The sequence below is a fragment of the Botrytis porri genome (assembly GCF_014898465.1).
Source record: "Botrytis porri strain MUCL 3234 chromosome Unknown BPOR_001, whole genome shotgun sequence".
NCBI lineage: Eukaryota > Fungi > Ascomycota > Leotiomycetes > Helotiales > Sclerotiniaceae > Botrytis > Botrytis porri.
In genome coordinates, this window is record NW_024066075.1 from 3,181,372 (window position 1) to 3,199,653 (window position 18,282).

The 18,282-nt window shown below is 42.1% G+C and overlaps 6 protein-coding genes across 6 annotated transcripts; 4 read left to right on the top strand and 2 right to left on the bottom strand.

Annotated features, from left to right (window-relative positions):
* Window positions 1-237: 237 nt before the first annotated feature.
* On the bottom strand, window positions 238-441 carry EAF01_000860 (uncharacterized protein; the record flags this gene model as incomplete). Its single annotated transcript, XM_038909110.1, has 1 exon — window positions 238-441. The coding sequence occupies one exon, from the start codon at window positions 439-441 to the stop codon at window positions 238-240; it is 204 nt and encodes a 67-aa protein (XP_038776016.1).
* Window positions 442-578: 137 nt separating this feature from the next.
* Window positions 579-2,999, top strand: EAF01_000861 (uncharacterized protein; the record flags this gene model as incomplete). The annotated part of the gene is made up of 2 exons (XM_038909111.1): window positions 579-1,430; window positions 1,479-2,999. 2 exons carry the CDS (start codon window positions 579-581, stop codon window positions 2,997-2,999), a joined length of 2,373 nt encoding a protein of 790 aa, XP_038776017.1.
* Window positions 3,000-8,258: 5,259 nt separating this feature from the next.
* On the bottom strand, window positions 8,259-10,317 carry EAF01_000862 (uncharacterized protein). Its single transcript, XM_038909112.1, has 3 exons — window positions 9,788-10,317; window positions 8,556-9,736; window positions 8,259-8,475 (listed from the first exon to the last, which is right to left on the bottom strand). Exons 1-3 carry the CDS (start codon window positions 10,215-10,217, stop codon window positions 8,380-8,382), a joined length of 1,707 nt encoding a protein of 568 aa, XP_038776018.1. The 5' UTR covers window positions 10,218-10,317; the 3' UTR covers window positions 8,259-8,379.
* Window positions 10,318-10,452: 135 nt separating this feature from the next.
* On the top strand, window positions 10,453-11,771 carry EAF01_000863 (uncharacterized protein). The gene is made up of 3 exons (XM_038909113.1): window positions 10,453-10,635; window positions 10,704-11,004; window positions 11,056-11,771. The coding sequence occupies exons 2-3, from the start codon at window positions 10,754-10,756 to the stop codon at window positions 11,648-11,650; spliced, it is 846 nt and encodes a 281-aa protein (XP_038776019.1). The 5' UTR covers window positions 10,453-10,635; window positions 10,704-10,753; the 3' UTR covers window positions 11,651-11,771.
* A 482-nt stretch (window positions 11,772-12,253) lies between these two features.
* EAF01_000864 (uncharacterized protein) lies at window positions 12,254-15,425 on the top strand (the record flags this gene model as incomplete). The annotated part of the gene is made up of 10 exons (XM_038909114.1): window positions 12,254-12,349; window positions 12,403-12,698; window positions 12,751-13,168; window positions 13,218-13,310; window positions 13,364-13,424; window positions 13,474-13,916; window positions 13,966-14,209; window positions 14,270-14,320; window positions 14,369-14,731; window positions 14,782-15,425. 10 exons carry the CDS (start codon window positions 12,254-12,256, stop codon window positions 15,423-15,425), a joined length of 2,709 nt encoding a protein of 902 aa, XP_038776020.1.
* Window positions 15,426-16,367: 942 nt separating this feature from the next.
* On the top strand, window positions 16,368-18,207 carry EAF01_000865 (uncharacterized protein; the record flags this gene model as incomplete). The annotated part of the gene is made up of 3 exons (XM_038909115.1): window positions 16,368-16,472; window positions 16,615-16,784; window positions 16,887-18,207. 3 exons carry the CDS (start codon window positions 16,368-16,370, stop codon window positions 18,205-18,207), a joined length of 1,596 nt encoding a protein of 531 aa, XP_038776021.1.
* Between the last annotated feature and the right edge of the window lie 75 nt (window positions 18,208-18,282).

Sequence of the window (18,282 nt, forward strand, 5' to 3'; positions counted from 1 at the left end):
CAACCCACTACCCACTCCCCACCACCCATCACCCACCACCATCCACCAACCACCAACCCACTCATCACCGCCTAGTCTAGCACTGCTTTTACCATCTGCAGGTACATGATTTATTAAAGTGGGTGCGCTCATCCATTTCAAATCTGGGGGTAAATTCAATTCATTCAATCAAATTCAGTCATCAATTCAATTCTCTCATTCTTCTTACACCATAATAATAATACCTTGGTATACTTCTTACGTCCTCAAACATATCATTTCCTTCTCCCCTCCTCTCCTCACCTCTACTCTTCTCCCCTCTCCACCCAATTCTTCATTACTCTTTCTTTCTTTCTTTCTTTCTTTCTTTCTTTCTTTCTTTCTTTCTTTCTTTCTTTCTTTCTTCCTTTCTTTCTTTCTCTCTATCAATTCAACTGGGAAGATAATGCCCATAAGAGACATTACTAAGTCTTCAACACATCATAGAACTACACTTTATTACTTATGATTCGAAACTTCTCCATCTCCCTCCTTTTTACTTCTTGATTGTCCCATTTGTTTCGTTTCGTTTCCTTTCATTCCATTTCATTTCATTCATCATGTCGGAAGAAAAGATTCAACCCCCTCAACCCTCACAACCCGCACAACAAAAATATTCGAGATACAGATCCGTCAGAGCCTTACCATCAAAACCCCATCCTACTCCTCCCAAACAAGATGCTCAACAAACTCAAAATACTTCCATGTCGAGGACCAAAAGTATGTCAAGATATCGACGTCCAAAGGTGGCCCTCCAATCCGATCATTCACCCCCGGTACCTTCATTGCCAGTCTCGCATGCCCAATCGACATCTCCCACTCCCGCCGCCAGAATTCCTATGACAAGGCGAACAACGGATCCAGTTGATTCTGCCATTGGCCTTCCATCAAACTATGCGCAAACGAGACGTCCCATCCCCAAGCGATCACAAACCCACTTGGGAGCGACGGGGGAATCTCAAAATTATGATGAGCGACAACAGAATTATGAACCAAATTACAATAGTGACAATGGCATAAATCAACAAGCAATCCTCTCCCCATCGCATTCTCCTCCACCGGTTTCTCTCCCGGTTCAACTGAGCGATGAGGAGACGGAGAGGATCTTGGCAGTACAGAAGCGCAAGGATTTGGAGCGATTGGAAGCTACGTTGGATGCTGCTGCAAATGATTCTGTCAAAAGCCCTCCTCAAAAGTTCGCATTCTTCAGTAGTAAAAGACGTACTACTAAAACCACCAAACCGCCCCTACCTTCTGTGTTGGATAACATTGCATCAATACAGCGTACGATAGGTGATGGTCCTCCCAGAAATGAAGCGCCTGTCATAAATCCTGTGGGTATTCAGCAGGGTGGAGGTGGCATCGTACCGCAAACCGATGCTCCAATTTCCGCATCAAATGCGCCAGAGAGAGTAAGTCTACGATTTTCAATTCAACAAACAGGACTGACATTTTCTTAGAGAGTCTTAATCCGCTGTAAGCAGTCATCAATCAACCTACCAGTCGACCCAGACACAACTCCCATGGATATTATAAATTCTGCTGCAAATATCATGTCTACCTACATCGATCCACACACTGCTGTATTATTGGAATCGTACACAACTCTTGGTCTTGAGCGCAAAATTCGTCGTTATGAACACATTAGAGATATCATGAATTCTTGGGACAGAGATACTCAAAATTGTTTAATCGTGGAAGGTTCCGATTCTTATGATCATGAAGAAGACCTTGACGTATCATCTGTACCCACCGATGCGCCTCAAGATGTTACAATGCAGCTTTATCATTCTCAGAAACCCGGCAAATGGAACAAACGTTATATTACACTTCTTTCTTCTGGTCAAGTATTTGTCTCGAAAAAGTCGGGGGTGAGTATAAATGATAAAGATTCAATGAACATTTGTCACTTATCTGATTTCGATATCTATACCCCAACCGCGCAACAAATTAGGAAAACACTCAAACCACCAAGGAAGAATTGTTATGCTATTAAGAGTCAACAGAAGACTGCCATGTTTTTGAGTGCAGAAAACTTTGTACACTTCTTTTGTACTGATGATCACATTGCGGCAAATGCGTGGTATTCGGCCGTTCAGAGATGGAGAAGTTGGTATTTGGTTACTAAGAAGGGTGAAGGTCAGAAGAAAGCTACAAAAACTGTCAAGACGATGAAAACAAAGCTCTCATCAGGGCTAGGAACGGGAGTTAAAGGTGTTCACACACATAGGGTAAATGTTTCGGTGGATGAAGATCCATATATGATTGGATCATTTAAACCATTACTTGATATGGACCGTTTCGATCGATCAGAAGCTGATGATTCAACCGAGGATGAAAGGCCGATGCAAATCCCTTTCCATTCACGGAATACATCTACAGTAGCACCTCTTCCTCGCCTCGTACAAGAGAGACCGCCAGGAGCATACCGAGCACCTCCTCAAGAAGATCAATTCGCATCGGGTGGCTTGTTAGGAAGAACATATTCGGTCCGTCAAAAAGCACTACAGGAACGAGAGAATAGTCTCAAAAATGGATCTTTCACAGATGGTCCAACTCTCATCAATGGCAGCGCTCAATCTCGAGCAATGTCGATGCCTTCGAAAGCCAAACGACTAGAAGTAGCTAGTACAAGTCTTCAACGTAGTCCAAGTAGTAGGAAACCCAAACCATTATTGGATTTTACACCTCAGTTTGAAGAGGCACCGCAGTGGAACAAAAAGGGCAAGGGTCATGGTGTGGCGGCTCCTTCGGGGTTATTATTGGTTGAGGCGGCAAATACGCCAGACATTGGGCCAAATGATATTCCAAAAGCAAATACAGTGTTTAGGAGGGATACGACCACTCAGAGACCAAGAACAAGTACGAATGGAAGGGATAGGGGACATTCGGGGACTAGGGAACCTTTTATTAAGGGTGGCTTGGTAGAGGGTTCTTTTACGGGTAGTGCAAGAGATAGGGGAAGGGTGGGATATGAATGAGATTCGGAGAACGGAGAATGGAGAATAGAGAATGGAGAATGCATAGATGGAAGAGCTGATGGATTTCTTTTGCATGCGATGGATTTCTGGACCTTTGGGTTAGGTAGGGATTTGGCAATCAAAACTGGATGGAATTTCTGGCTGAATTGAGAAATTGGTTTGGGGGATATGTTTGGCTCTTTTTCGGGTGTTTATGAATGATTAGATACCAGTGAGATGGGGGATACCTAGGTAGCACTTTTGCATCTTTTTGGCTCTGGATGAGGGTAAACTTATTGTAGGTATACCAATTTGATGCGTAGGTTTGGCTTTTTGAATGTTTGGGGTTTGGTATGGGGGTTTGGAATTATATGTGATTTTGTGTGATTTTGTGATTGTGATTTCGTTTGTGATTTCGTTTATGTTTGGATTCTGGGGAGGTGAGAATGTGGATATGGGTAAGTGTGTGTGAAAGTGATTTAGCTCCTCTCTTTTCTTCTCTCCTATGTTTTTGGTTTGGTTTTACTGTATTCTATTGAGTTACTTGGATTCAAGATTATGGATTAGGTGAAGAGTTTGAGGAGGGAGTGAGAGGGGGTTGAGTGGTTGTAATGGTGTTGTACTTGCTTAGGGTTTTTGGTTGAGTTGGGGTTTGAGGTTGGGTTTGAGTTTGAGGTTGAGGTTGAGTTTGGGTTGAGTTTGGGTTGGTATGGTATGGTATGGTATGGTATTTCGGATATCAGATATATATCACTCGACTGCTAGATGGGAATTATAAGATGGATGGGTGGGTGGTGGAGGGGTACGTAGTGGAGTATCCCTTCTTGGAAAAGAATTATCTAAAAAGAAAGTAATAGGAATAATGTCTATTTGATTTATAACTATCGATCTAGATGGACATCTTTCTGGTATGATAGTTTTTCTTTTCTTTTTTGCTTGAGCATTGGGGATTATGTGGTTTGTTTTGAGGGGAAGGGAGGGAGGAGATGGAGAGGGGGAAGAGAAGAAAAGGAAATTTTGGTTGGGTATGTATATATGTATGTATATATATACAGCAAATGGCAAATAACGAATGGGAAATGAAAGGATGTGTATGAAAGGATGTGTATGAAACTGTATATCTATCTATCTTGGGATTGATCATAGTTTTTTGGTTCGTTTGTGTGACTTTGTGGTTTGGAGACTCGGGATGAAGGGGAGGTGGTAGTAGTGATAGTGAGAGTGAGCGTGAGTGGGAGTGGGAGTGGTAGAGAGTGCGGATGGATATTAAAATGAATATTAGGAGATGGATATTGAGAGACGGATAGTTATTGAGAAATGGATATTGAGAAATGGACATTAGGGGATGGACATTGCGAGACGGATATTAATAAAAAGATTCCACAATGTGATTCCTCTGCATCTACTCATCTACTCAGATACCACCTACCTCACATCTCAAGCATCTACTTCATGAGCATTAATATCAATAGATCATTGATATTGATATCTATACCTGTTTCTATACCCAGACCAGACAAATTTACTCAATCAGAGATGAGCAATGATTTTACCATGTTGTTGTGTTGTGTATCTGGATTTTAGTCAGTTTTTGTTGTATTCTTTTTGGATTTGATTTGCTGGATTTATCATGTTTGGTGGATTGATTTGGGATCGGTATCGAAGAACTGACAATATGGTCCATATATTCATAGAAAATAGTACTAACTCAGTAGGATAGATAATATACAGTAATCGGTTACGAGGCACAAGATGAGGGTTTTGATGATTTTACGATTTCATGATGGTGTTGCGTATTTGCATATTTAACTTTCATTGTGTTCTACTCGGATTTTAGGTGGTGCTTTTGATTTGGTTTGATCGGGAGATTGAAGGATGAAATCGTTTAGTTTGTAGATGGGTAGATTAGGTGGTGGTAGGTTAGGTACCTGGGTAGTGCTTGATCAGTTAGGAGGTTGGAGGATCTTATTCCATATCTGCATATTTAGTCTCTCTTATATTCATTACATTTTGATTCTACTCGTAATTTGACCGAGTTGCTAATTAGCTAGCTAGTCAAGCAATCACTTAATTATATTCATGATATCAGGCCTATAAAATACTCAAAACTCCAATTCCAGCTCCAAGTAAACATTCTCTAGCAGTGCGAATTAATTTTTAAGTTATTATGTTACTACGACTCTTTGTGGTGAAATTTGATGATCAATCTATCTGTTATATCTACGATATTGTGTAAGGAGGAGTGGAGCATGAGAGGAAGCGAGAGGGGCAAGGTGTATGTATGTAAATGTTGATTGTATGATATGTGTGATATAGTTGGTTGTATGGAGGAGTAGGTCTTTTTGTTTTTTTTTTCGGAAAGAAAGAACGGATAAGTGACTGAATTAATTAACTGATTATATTATTGTTATTGGAGATTGAGAATTTCGATTTATTTGTTTGTTTATTAATTGATTTTAATTATAATATTTAAATATTTATAACTATTAAAGAGAGAGGGAGAGTAGAGTATAATTCTCATTCCGTAAATAAGAATATGAATAATTAGTTGTATGAAAACATACCCCTCATAACGTAGATCTAATAATATATGTACACCTAATAATCCAACAAACAATCTAAACTCCTCTCATCCAAATCCAACTCATTAAAAATCCATATAATCCCCTATCTAATTCTCTTCCAACTCACTAGCCCTACCGCCAACCTCCAAACCAAACTGTTGCACATCTACAAATTAGCTCAAAAAACTAATTAATCATCCTTTTGCTTTTCCTCGCTTCACTAACCTTACCTACCTACCTAGGTAATCTACCTATATACTATCGCTTTGTTGCGTATCTACATTTTAGCTCGTGTGTACTACGGTCATTACGATGTGGAAATGGTATAATATTAGGAGTAACTTTTTGAGGGGATTAGAGGATAGAGGGTTGAGGCTAGAGGCTAGAGGTTAGAGGCTAGAGGGGGGTTTGTGGTGATGTGGTGGGAAGGGAGGGGCGAGAGGTTATGGATTTGATATTTTAGCTTAATTCAATATGAAAATAGGGAGATAGTAATTTTGAGAGCAGAAGAAACTAGATATTAGAAACTCTTTGTTGCATATCTGGGTTTTTAGTGAGGGGGCTAGAGAGCCTTTTGTGGTGGTGTAGTGTGAAGTAAGGGGTGAGGGTTTGCGTATGCGATATTTTAGTGATATTTTAGTAGTAAGATAGGGAGATAGTGTGATAGTAATTTTGAGATTAGAGGAGGAACTAGAGGTTAGAGATTCTTTGTTGCATATCTAACTTTTAGTTCGAGGGACTAGAGATCTTTTTGTGGTGATAATGAAGGGCAACGGACGTTTGTTGCTCGTCTGGTTTTTTAGCCTCGATATACTTTGAGTAAGGATGCGCGTTCATGGGTTCTTTTGATCATGCCCTCACGCGAATATGGGCTTATGAGTAACCTGCAGACAATTATAGTATATTCATGATTTTAGTTTAGAAGACGAGAGATGCATTAAGATTGATATAATCGAACAAATGATCGAGATGAAAGTTATGGAGGCGTTAGAGAGGGAATGTGATGAGAGTGGGATATTGTTGGTTACTTGGTTAGTTGGTGGTTAGTTACCTACCAATTGGTGCTAAATCGCTTGCGGCGGGCCGGCGGCATTGCTTTGTTTATTTGGTGTTGGTTTCTGCGGCGTAGACTTTTAGTCCTGAGGATGATCGCTCGTATTGAGATGCGGATTCGATTCGAGTAGTTTGTTTGCTTTTGGGTTGATGTTGGTTGGTATTATTGCTGGTGTTGGCGTTGGTGTGGTCTTGACTCAATCATTTCCTTGAGTTTTGCCGTTGTGGTTTTGGTATTGGAGGCTATGTTGTTGTGTAACATGATGATTTTAGCTAATGATTATTCTGAAATTTACTTAGTTAGTCATACTTTTGCTCACCCGGGATCGCATTAGTAGCTTATAATAGCATAATAACTATAAGCCCTAAAACCACCAACACGTCCCTCGGCCTCACCAATATCACTTTAGGGACATTAGGTACATTAGTTCAGGCCTCTAATTCAGGCACTTTAGGCATTCGAGTTAGACGAATTCAAGGCATGATGACCTAGTCTAGTGTTGGATCTCGCTTACCATTAGGGTCAATTATGCTTGCTAGGCGTGCGAGGTTAGGGATTAGGCGGTAAGAGACGGTAGCTAGGCGGTAACAATAGGCAGGATTGGGACATGGTAACGCCGCGCAATGAAGGCAACTAAATTTTCTAGTCGACAACTAAGCTGCAAATATTTTCAAAGCATGAAAATCTCATTTTAATTTATAATTAATTCATGATGGCTCGAGGACTTAAGTAATTGACTAATTGATCCACCTACGTAGAACAATCAAAGTTACAACTCTTTTTGTACGTCAAGCTATCAATAAACACTAGTGTGTATTGGAACTATCGTCGTCAAGGCTAACTATCCCTATTAATACACCTGATTAGATGCATATGATATGTATGTACTACCCTAACAAAGTCATCTGATATAAATTTATTTTCCTCCTATTGTACATGTTCTCCTTACCTCGGCACGTTACCAATCCCTCTTTCCTATCCCCTTTATCATCAGCATAACCGTAAACATCCCAGCTGGCAGCGGCATCATCGTTAAGCCTTAACGTTCTGCCCGGTCCCATGTCCCCACTTCGGCCGTCCTGACCACACATCCCAGTGTTTTGTTTTGTTTCACATCCAATTAGCCCCCGTTAGCCTCAGCCTTAGCCTCAGCCTTAGCCTCAGCCTTAGCCTCAGCCTTCACTCTTTTAGCCTTGCTTCATGGATTTACTAGCGAGTACATTTAGGGGCCTCGGATTTTTGTCCCTGCCAGCGTCAAGTGACCTCTAGTCAGGATTATAGATTAGATATGATCATACTAAAATTCCTGACATGCAACAAACGGCTGGTAATAAATTAACAACTGCAACTAACTTTTGAGGGGTGCAACAAAAAAATCTCGAATGTGGATATTTTGCCTGTGATTCCTGCAGGACTAATAACTAATGCAAAAGCTAAGTTTTGAGGTGTGCAACAATACAATAATGTGATCTCGATGAGTGAATATTATTGGCGCCAGTATTGATACTGTTACCATGTCTGCAGAGCTAATGGAAAAGCTAAATCTTCAGGTCCGCAACAAAATACTCATTCTGTGAGCTAATACGAAAGCTAAGTTTTTAGATGTGCAACAGGCGACTGATTTTGAGCATGGGGGTATGATTCAGTGAATTATAAGTACGGCAAAATTACAATGTGATCATTTCGGATAGCTTCGAGCTTTATGATGGATATGGATTTATTTGATATGACAGAATATGATATGAACGATTCCATGAATATGCACAAAAACATCACAGCCGTATCATGAAATTAAAGCGAGTGTGTGGTCTGGTTTTATCTTTCCTGCAATACCCAAGTCTACTTCTCCTCCTACGACGGCAGGGCCCCTTACTATAATCTATTGTTGAAGGGTTAGTTGATGTATACTATCAAAAGAGGTGGGGTATATGGGAAGGGATTAAAAAAAGGGTAGTATACCTGTCCAACGGAAAATGTGTCAGAAGTTTGATACTCCTTGGTATCCTTTAAAAAGATCTCGACGGATGGAGGAGGCGCTCCAAAGTGCGAGTATTTCTCCGAACCATCATCTACTCTGTAATCATATATACCAGTTTGAGATACAGCACCTGCGACCTTTGATGCTGTAAGGGCGTAGACGATTCTTGAGCCTGTGTAAATACGCAGATCTGAGAGCATTTCAGCGCTCAATGGTGTTGACGGTGCGCCAACAGGTTCGGAAACGTAAATTAAGCGAAGTTTGCCAGGTGTTGTGCCAATAATTGGGCGAAGATGATCGTACATGCGGGAAAAGACGGTGGCAATAGGCATAACACCATTTTGGACCAAAGATCGGGTTTGAAACCAGTGGACGACTTGATAGAGTGGTGAAGTTAAGTTATCCTTGGTTTCTGCATGGAGTTTTGCGAGAGTGGTGGAAGAAGCAACAACAATTGTTGGAGCTGTACCCTTCGTTGCTAGGACAAGATCGGGATCTTTGATGGCAACAGATGTTAATGCGACGGAAGAATTCGAGTAAAGTGCCGAAAGAGTTAAGATCAAAGGATAGATCTTCGATAGTGGTTCCGCAGAGAGAAAAAGATCTTTAGATGTGATACGCTGAACAGTGGGGATGGAGGAGAGTTGACCGGAAACACCGGAAACCAGCACTGATTGAGTGTATTCCACGAGTTCTCCATTAGGCCAAAATGTAACGACTTTGTTAGGCTCCTTATCATTCTTGTCAACAACAGGTAGTTCGGAACCTGCATGAGCCTCTTGATCTTGAAGAATCTCTTGCCAGGTAGAAACATTCACAGCTCCGCCAGTACCCTTTGGAATTTCATTCCAGTCCATATGCTTGCTGCCATCATCCACCACCCATATCATTTGCTGTAAAGCGGGGTATGACTTTGTCACTACATCAAATGGGAAAGATCCAACGGCTGCAATGACCGTATCTGCTTTGGACTTTTGTATCAATTCTATTAAGCTTTCGGGTGATTCGTCGTATGGTAGAAGTATCGCCCTGAGATCGTAGAAGGCACAGGCGAACAACGTTGCGACGTATTCAATAGAGTTTGGTAAATATATGGCAACGTTCGTTCCGCCATTTTGCTTGATGTGTTGACCAATCAAATTGATCTGACGAGTAACATCGGCTGTATCAAAATTAGTAAAGCGAAGGTATTGATTTACAGTGCTGTACAAACCAAGCTTGTGAGTGACTAGTTTATCGGAACCATATATTGTCATGAGGCTACCAATTTCTCCAGTCTCTTTCCCTTTCGTATCGACAGCTCCAGTGACTGCTTTACGCCAGATATCTCGCAAGTCACCATTACGCCCTGGGGTCCATTTCGAGTCACCTGGGTCTTTAACGTTGAGTCCTGAGTTGAGAGGTATGCCGTGAGGGGAGGTGTGATTTCTGAAGACGGCGGATTGTCCTTCTTGTCTGACTGGTGATGCTTGTGATTGACGGGCCAAGAGCATAGGATGTGAATCCGGATCGCGAGATGTTATAACTGTGTAAGCAAAGAAGCCGATGAGAACCGTAACAATTAGGGTTGAATAAAGATCCCAATCGCTGAGAACGTCCGTAATGCTCTCATCGAGATAGAGCATAATATTATCGAACCCCATCTTGAAAGATGTTTAGAAAACGTATTTGTGGCTACAATAAGTTCAAGGTGTCTTCATCAGGAACAATTTCTAATAATCGTTTCAAGAGATACTCCGTGGGCGGGTATTTAGAGTTGCTTGGTGATAGGATAGCTTTCCTATGGGGCGGTGTGATGATATCCGGCACTAATCGATACAGCCAATCAATCGACAGGGGTGTAAAGTCGCGCTAACACCAAAAAAGAAGCGCGCCTTGAGCTTTAGCAGAATTCACGATTTCCTGATCAAAACAACTTGGGAAGAACTATCAAGAAAGGTTTTATTCCTTCGATAACCTTCTCGACAAACAACAATGCGGACATAGATTTGATCGTCAGTTCAATTGAAATAATACTAACCATAAAAAACAGGTAAAGTTGGCTTATTATCAGCATCAAAAGTGAGTAGTATGATCTAAAGCCTCTATTTACGTTTGGATTTGACTTGGTTGCTAACGGGTACGACTAGGAGCTTACCAACCTCCCAGCAAAGCTTAAAGGCTTCGTATATTCTCAAATATGTCTACAATGATACGTACCCCTACTACACCAGCAACTCAACGATCATCACCAGCGTCGGCAAGAAAGTCGGGGTTTGGAGAACCACAACCATCCACTCCGCAGGCGGGAACCTGGAAACACCCCAAATTTGATGAAATCGCAAGACGACAGAATGTGGCCACTTTCACAGATCAAAACATGAGGCGACTTCTATGGAATGGTGTGGGATTTGTTGTGCTATGGTACATTGGACAAACAATTTGGAGAACGTAGGTACACCAGATCCAGAATGCAATATTATGTGCTAATTGTGATCCCAGTTTCCCTGGTTATTTCTTCGGTGAAGCTTTGTTTCCAATGTTTGCGTCCTGGACCTTTCGAATAATACAACTCTGCCTCATTTTTAATATTGTTGTTGCACTTCGCCCATTTTATACGAAACGAGACAACATGGAAGATATACCTTTGACGCCCGCTCAACGAAAATTGCTTGGGTTAAAACCTAGTTCAAGACCGCCTACTCCAGGGTCGGAGTATGTTACTCCACCGAGATATAGGAGGACTTCAACACCCCTGAGCAGCTCGCCTGCGAATCGAAGAGGAAACCCAGCTTCTGGAAGTCCTTCCGGAAAGCGATCCGAAAGTCCGCACACCCAAGACGGCCTGGAAAGCTTGATCAATCCACTGGGGCCCGTCTATTCGCCAGGTGCAAGTCCCTTGTTACAGAAGACTCTCATGAGCGGAAGTGGTAACCGGAGGTCTTCATATGGCTCAAATCCTCTCGGTCGATCTATTGGGGATCCTGGCACACCAAGTCCATTAGGTGTTGCGAAACCGTCGAGTGTTGGGTTAAATAATAAATGGCTTTACGAGAAGGGAAGGAGAAATTCAGGCAATACGCGATTGTATACATAGATTTTAGACTTGATGGATTGTGGATATAGATAGATACCCTTGTGGCCCGCGTTACTATGACTTTGCACCTGCATTATTGAATACTGGTACTTGACATTATCCTGATGATTCTCGGTCTGCCTCAAGACGTCATTTAATTGAGTAAGTGATTCAGAGAAATTCATGTTTTGTTTCGTGATATCTGTGATATCTATGAATCTTCCCTAGCTATTCGTAGAAGAAAAAACAGGCAGGATTTGATCATTCAATTCTCTATTGAAATCTCATGGATTAATTAAAATAAAAACCAATCGTAAATGATTTATATCAAATTCAATAAGATTTTAAGAAATAACAGTTGCTTATTATTCGAATTAGATTTAAAATAAATAATTTACTTTATATATTGTTTAAGAGGAGTAATGGAGTTGTAAATATATCATAGAAATGGTCAAATTACGCTGCTTCCCCCTCTACGAATAGCCTAGCATGTGAAGATTGGCTCCAGTGAAGGCTATCTTATCGTCCGGTACAAAGAAGCTTCGTCAACAATCTAGAACATTTATTACATACATATCAAACAACGACCACAACTCCAGGTCCAGATGCAAAACACAATTAAGGATGGGAGCTTCCGACTCGAAACTAGTATTTAAGAAGGGTATCTTCCGACTTTCCGAGGACAAGATCATTCCTGCCGATGACCCATATTGGGCTTCTGTGAGTGATCGCACATCTTCAGCTGGAGTTATTACTGATTGAGCCTTGTGTAGTTTTGGGAGTTGCCAGAATCCACAGAAGACATTTTCAGTCTCTTCTCCCCCGCAGATATTCGAAGAACTCGCGATACGGCATTGGAAAACCTAGAGACTCTAATACTAGCAATAACCAGCCGACTTTTTGTTCTCCGCCATCACCCCTCATTCCCTCATCCAGAGTTTGCTCCGGAAAGAGATGCATTGAATTGCATTCGAATCCTCACACGCATTCTGCCATATGTATACGAAGCCGAAAAACTACAATCATGGGAGGAGACATTTTTTTGGGGTGTGAGGAGGAAGCGGACACGGTACATAGTCGCAGATTGATCTTGATTGATTCAGTCACTGACTGTGTTGTAGCAAGGCAGCCCTCGCCCGAGACGTGATATTTGATGAATCCCAGGAAGAACTACAGAAACTCGAAGCTGCGGCGCAAGAATTCGAAGAGGTAAAGCCCTTGGCAGAAGAATTGATCGACACTTTGATCGATTTGTTGTTCTTTGCAGATTTTACCCTTCCCAAACCGCAGAACAGTAAGAACAAAGTATCGTATGCCATCTGGCAAAGCGGAGTAGGGTGTAATACACCAGTCGGCACCAGTAAAGAATTTGAGAACAACCGCACCGAGATACTAAGATTGCTCTTGACTTTAACCAGTCAGAGCATGTATATGTCGGCGAACTTACTGCCTGTGCAAGGCGTGAAAGCCATCACATATATCGCTACTTGTCCAGACAAACAGGTTGTGTTGTCTGTATTGTGCTCTCTACTGAACACTGTAAGATCATACTATCCCCATTTAAAGCCAAATACTAACATGCATGAAGACTTTAAAATACAACCCAGCAAAATGGCAAGTGCCATATAATGTACAAGTTTTCAAAGACCCAAAACAGATTCTCGTCGCATATGCATTGCAGGTCAGTCGGCATACTATCCATTGATTTCAGAATCTGACGCTCGAACCTCGTAGTTTTTGCTTGCCATTCTCCTATATCCAATACCCGAATCTGGCCCTGCTCAAACCAAGAAAAGTAAGACCTCGATGTAGTTCTGCCTGTAGATTTCAATTGACAGTGTTAGATTATTTCCGACACTTTCTTGGTCGTTTACATAGGCCACAAGATTTTCAATTCATTGTAGATGGCATGACAAGAATCTTGAACCAGCCTATGAATACTACGAGCTCCTACATTCCAGGAAATCAATCATACGCAAAATGCGCTTCAGAGATGATCATGTTATTCTGGGAAATCACCCAATGTAACAAACGATTCAGGTCATTTTTGATTGATACTGATCGATCACACGATTTCGTTATCTTAATCATATTCTATTCTCTAGAATACAGGCTAGATGCCTCCAAACAAGGAGTTGTACGGATGTGTATTTTCATCTTACAGACCTTGAGTGTGGAACCAAACTTTGGCAAGAATCTTAACAAGAGATTTGAGGCCCAGGATACTTTACCGCCGAGTATCAGACTTCAGTCATTCAATGGGACATATGCCGATTTCCTCATACAAGTAGGTTTTTTCTTTCGGGGCTTAATCTTGCAACACTGACGAAGAACAGTCAATTTACAATATAATAACCACAAGCCAAGGAAAACTCACAGCCATATATCCTGCCTTGTTAGCAGTGATAAATAACATCGCTGCTTATCTGGAGAATATCAGTGCTCCCACATCTTCAAAACTCTTGCAATTGTTTGCGTCGATGTCATCACCAGGGTTCCTTTTATCGAACGACAGTAATCATGATCTCCTTCAGTCTCTTTTGGAGAGTATGAATGCTATCATTGAGCACCAGTATCCTAGTGAGTTACCCTAGTATTATGATTCATTTTGCAAAAACAAATTACTGACTACCCATCTAGAGAACCCTAACTTTGTGTACGCTATTTTGAGAAATAAGAAGAAATTTGAAGGTATAGATTCACTCCTCATATTTTGAGTGCCAACTGACTCTGGATTAGCCTTACGACATTTTACTTTGGAAAGTGGCCAAGAAGAGATAGAAAGGAGAAACAGGCGAAAGAAAGAACGTTTAGCAGAATCAGGGGACGTAGACAGTAGGAGAGGCTCCGCGGATAGTATACGGAGCCCATCTATAAGCCATCCACGAGGGGCATCAGCGCTTAGTAATGTGCCAGAGGAGGATACATTTGCAATTGGAGACGATGACGATGAGGATAGCGACGGTGAAGAACGTCCCACTCCAGCAGCATCACCTCCCACAGACCAACCTTCAAGGGCCTCATCGATATCTTCAAGCATTGACGATACAGTCCCTACGCAACTACGGGGAATGTCAGAAAAAGCCAGGGGGAAAATGCCTGGTATGTATTTCTGCCATCTGGTCGCCGGACAAGTTACTAACTAGCAACAGCTGGCATGCCCACATTTTCTAGGCACAACAGCACAACGAGCTTAAGTAGCTACGCAGCATTTTCATCGAGCGGTGTATTTGAACCTACGCCTCAGTGGATAGAGACCTGGCTTCCAGAACTCCCACTTCATACTATCTTAACACTTATTGATCAAATCGATTCTCTCATCTCAAATCCTAATAATCCTTCCGATACTCCTTCAAATAATATTCTCCGCACCATTCAACAGGCCGAAATAAGAGGAATTGAGACTACAGCCATTCGTATTCATTCTTTTGAGTGGACGCCGTTATCGCTTGGTTGGTACGAATCCCTGCTATGGGCATTTGTATTCACATCTGAAATGCAGGTTGCGAAGGGTACAATAGGTGTTTGGAATGGCACAGCAATAAAATTGTTTAGAGTCCAAGAAGTAGCAGCACATGGACCTACGTTTAGCTCCCCGAGGGGTGCAGTCGACGCTGTGGGTAGCAATATTGTGAGTAGGCTTGGTAGCATGAATTTGAGGGGTGTGGCACAAGGCGGTACGACTTCAACCCAGTCAGGTAGCAGTGGCGGCGGGGGAGGAGGCATTGTGAGGACTGGCACCGGAGGATCGTCTAGAAACGAATCGCCGTTAGGGGGTAGGAGTGCGATTATATGATTGATCGGCAATAGATTAGCATGTTAGGTATCATACACGGCAGAGTTTGTTGGCATACATGCATGCAATTTGGCAAATCACCTGCGAGAATCCCTTCAGCGTTGGCGCATAGGAAGAGGAAAAGAGACTAGGCGAGTCACGTATAAGATACACTGATAGCAATAAGGAACCTTTGTGCCCTTTTTTGAGACATACTAGATCCGACTAAAAAGGCTGTTTCTCCTTTCTTTCTGTGGAAAAAGTGCCACATGTAATGTAATCACAATTAAAACCCATGAATTCCAAGGTTAGGTATCTATTAATTGCCCAAAAATATCAGGTTGGACTTAGTGCGCATGTGTTTCTAGTGCAGATCTTGATGATCCTCAACACTCAAGATAAGCCAGAAGATCTGAAGCACTTTATGAGATGTGGCTGTGTATCCTATCCGTTAGCAATCCTTCCTTACTTGATTGTTCCGTGGTTTGAACTTGTGTTGACAAGAGTCGAGCCAGTCACTTCTGCTTGATCTTCACGATCGACAAATTCTAGAATATGCATAACGGGCAGAAGTGTGGCTGTGCCTAATGATCATTTCCGAGGTAGTTACTCCAGCGCATTTGATAGGTTGCATATGGATGGATATTAGGAGCTTACGCCACACCTGTGGCGCAAGCTTTCTATGAGCTGAGCTCTTGAGGTCCCTTCTGGTTCTTGAGATATTAAAGAAAGATAGTATTGTCACTTGAAGCTCGACGGTAAGATTTGGATACTTTCTATTCTGCATGTCGATTTTGATGCTGGAGAAGAGTCTTTTGGAACTTTTGTTTCTTATCTAAAAAGAGAGAAATTGTGATTTTGTTTTTAATCTGCACGCGCGCGCAAAATAAAATACACTGCGTTTTGTACATACATCACTTGGAAGCCCGAGGAAAGTATTGGTCTAAGTTGAGGATAACGGAAATGGGAAGGAGTGCGGCACTTCCTAGTGTTGCGGAGCATGTGCATGAGAGAGAAGCTATGGGAAAGGGGGGAGTGGAAGAGGTGATAAAGAAATATAGAGTTCATGTGAGTACGCTCTGAATCATATTCATCCCCTTTTATGGGAATCAGAATGGCGTATCGTGTTTGAGTTGGAGATCAGCAGTGGCATGTGATGAATATGGGATGGAGGGAGCTAATGTAATGGGGACTAATGGCAAACTAATAGGTTAGTTCGAAATATCTCGATCTAACAAAGAAGAAATTGGAATTGACGCGATTGCCGCACGAAAGGCGAGGAGAAGAGGGGGGGAATAGTGGAGGGGATACGGAGAGTGAGCAATTGAACGAAGAAGGTGTGGTAACCAAGAGGGAGATTGAGGGGTTGGTTGATTATTGGTATGCTTACTCCAGATGATTGCTCAGGATCTGTTGCAGGACTCGACACTGCAGTAAACAAAATAAAAACAGGAAAGGGCTAACATATGATTATACGCAAAGGCTAGAAAACTATTCCTGGCGCACAAGGGAGGATTATTATAATTCCACATACCCTCAATATCGCACTACATTTACGATTCCGAAGTCTAACACCAATGCTCCAGAAGGGTCGAGTCAATCGCTACGCATTCATTTTATACACATACGCAGTTCTCGCGCCAACGCAGTTCCGCTGTTGTTAGTTCCAAGTTTTCCAAATAGCAATTTGAGTTTAGATATCGAAGGGTTGAGTAAGGAGTTATGTGAGCCAGAGATTTTGGGGGAAGATGTTCAAGAACACAGAAGCGGACAGAAACAGGGACACAAACAGGCTTTTGACATTGTGATACCATCGATACCAGGTACGGGATTTAGCGATGAGATACCTGGATCTAGAGCGGATGTTATGGGGGAAACTGCCAGATTATTTGGACAATTGATGAAAAGGTTGGGTTATGAAAATTATATTGCATCAATGATGGGGTCTGGGCGAGAGAAGGGTGGGGAAGTGGATCATTATTTAGGCAGAGGGATTGGTGATCTGGAAGGCTGTAGAGGTGTGCATTTGATTGAACCGAGATGGGGAGTCCCGACTGCGAAAGAAGGAGTTTGGGATTGGGTAAGGTGGAAGGTGGCACTATTTTTTCACGCGGGAGTTTGGGGGTATGAAGAAGGAGATTGGAGGAACTTGAGTTTGCAGACGAGGAAAAGCCAACACAAAATCCCGACGAGAATGTCGTTGTTGAGTGGGAAGAAGAAGAAAATGGGACATGGAGCCGTTATGAGTATTGGATTGAGAGAACCAGATGCAATAGCCTACGCGCTTTGCGATTCTCCAGTTGGCCTACTGAGTTTTGTTGCGACAGCACTTAAGAAGAAGAATCCGAAGCATCAATTGAGCAAAGAGAAAATTATCGATCTTTGTCAATTATGTTGGTTGCCTGGACCTGAAGCTTCGTTGCGATATTATACAAATGCAATACAAGAAAGCGAGCAGTTAGGAGGAGAAAAGAGGAACGGCAAAAGACAAAGGGTAGCAGTAACGGTATTCAATGGAGAGGAAGGTTCTGTTGGGTATAGTCCTCCTGCTTGGGGAATGGGCATACACGAAGTCGTCTTCGTTCAAAGGGTTGATGGAAAGGCCCGACTTTTGGAATGGGAGAGATCGAATGTTATCTTTGAGGGCATTCGTGGCTTGGCAAAGGAAGTATTAAGATTGGATGGCAATATCCAGCTGCGAAGATTGGAAGGAGTAGTTGTTGATGGGGGATTGGGACATCTCGAATCCAGTCATGGTATGCAACTAGATGTTGAGAGTCCGGATACAATCATTGCAGGTTAAAGTCATGATGGTGTAAACCGAATGCGAATATCAGAAAATAAGACCAGATCAACGTTTGAGAGACAATATTGCGAC

Excerpts from the sequence above, each read along its gene's own strand:
- EAF01_000863 (XM_038909113.1), top strand. The coding sequence starts at position 10,754 with ATGTCTACAATGATACGTACCCCTACTACACCAGCAACTCAACGATCA. Across the intron at positions 11,005-11,055 it reads GGACAAACAATTTGGAGAAC|TTTCCCTGGTTATTTCTTCG; the intron begins GTAGGTACACCA and ends TTGTGATCCCAG.
- EAF01_000862 (XM_038909112.1), bottom strand. The coding sequence starts at position 10,217 with ATGGGGTTCGATAATATTATGCTCTATCTCGATGAGAGCATTACGGAC. Across the intron at positions 9,737-9,787 it reads ACTAGTCACTCACAAGCTTG|CCGATGTTACTCGTCAGATC; the intron begins GTTTGTACAGCA and ends ATTTTGATACAG. Across the intron at positions 8,476-8,555 it reads ACACATTTTCCGTTGGACAG|ATTATAGTAAGGGGCCCTGC; the intron begins GTATACTACCCT and ends CTTCAACAATAG.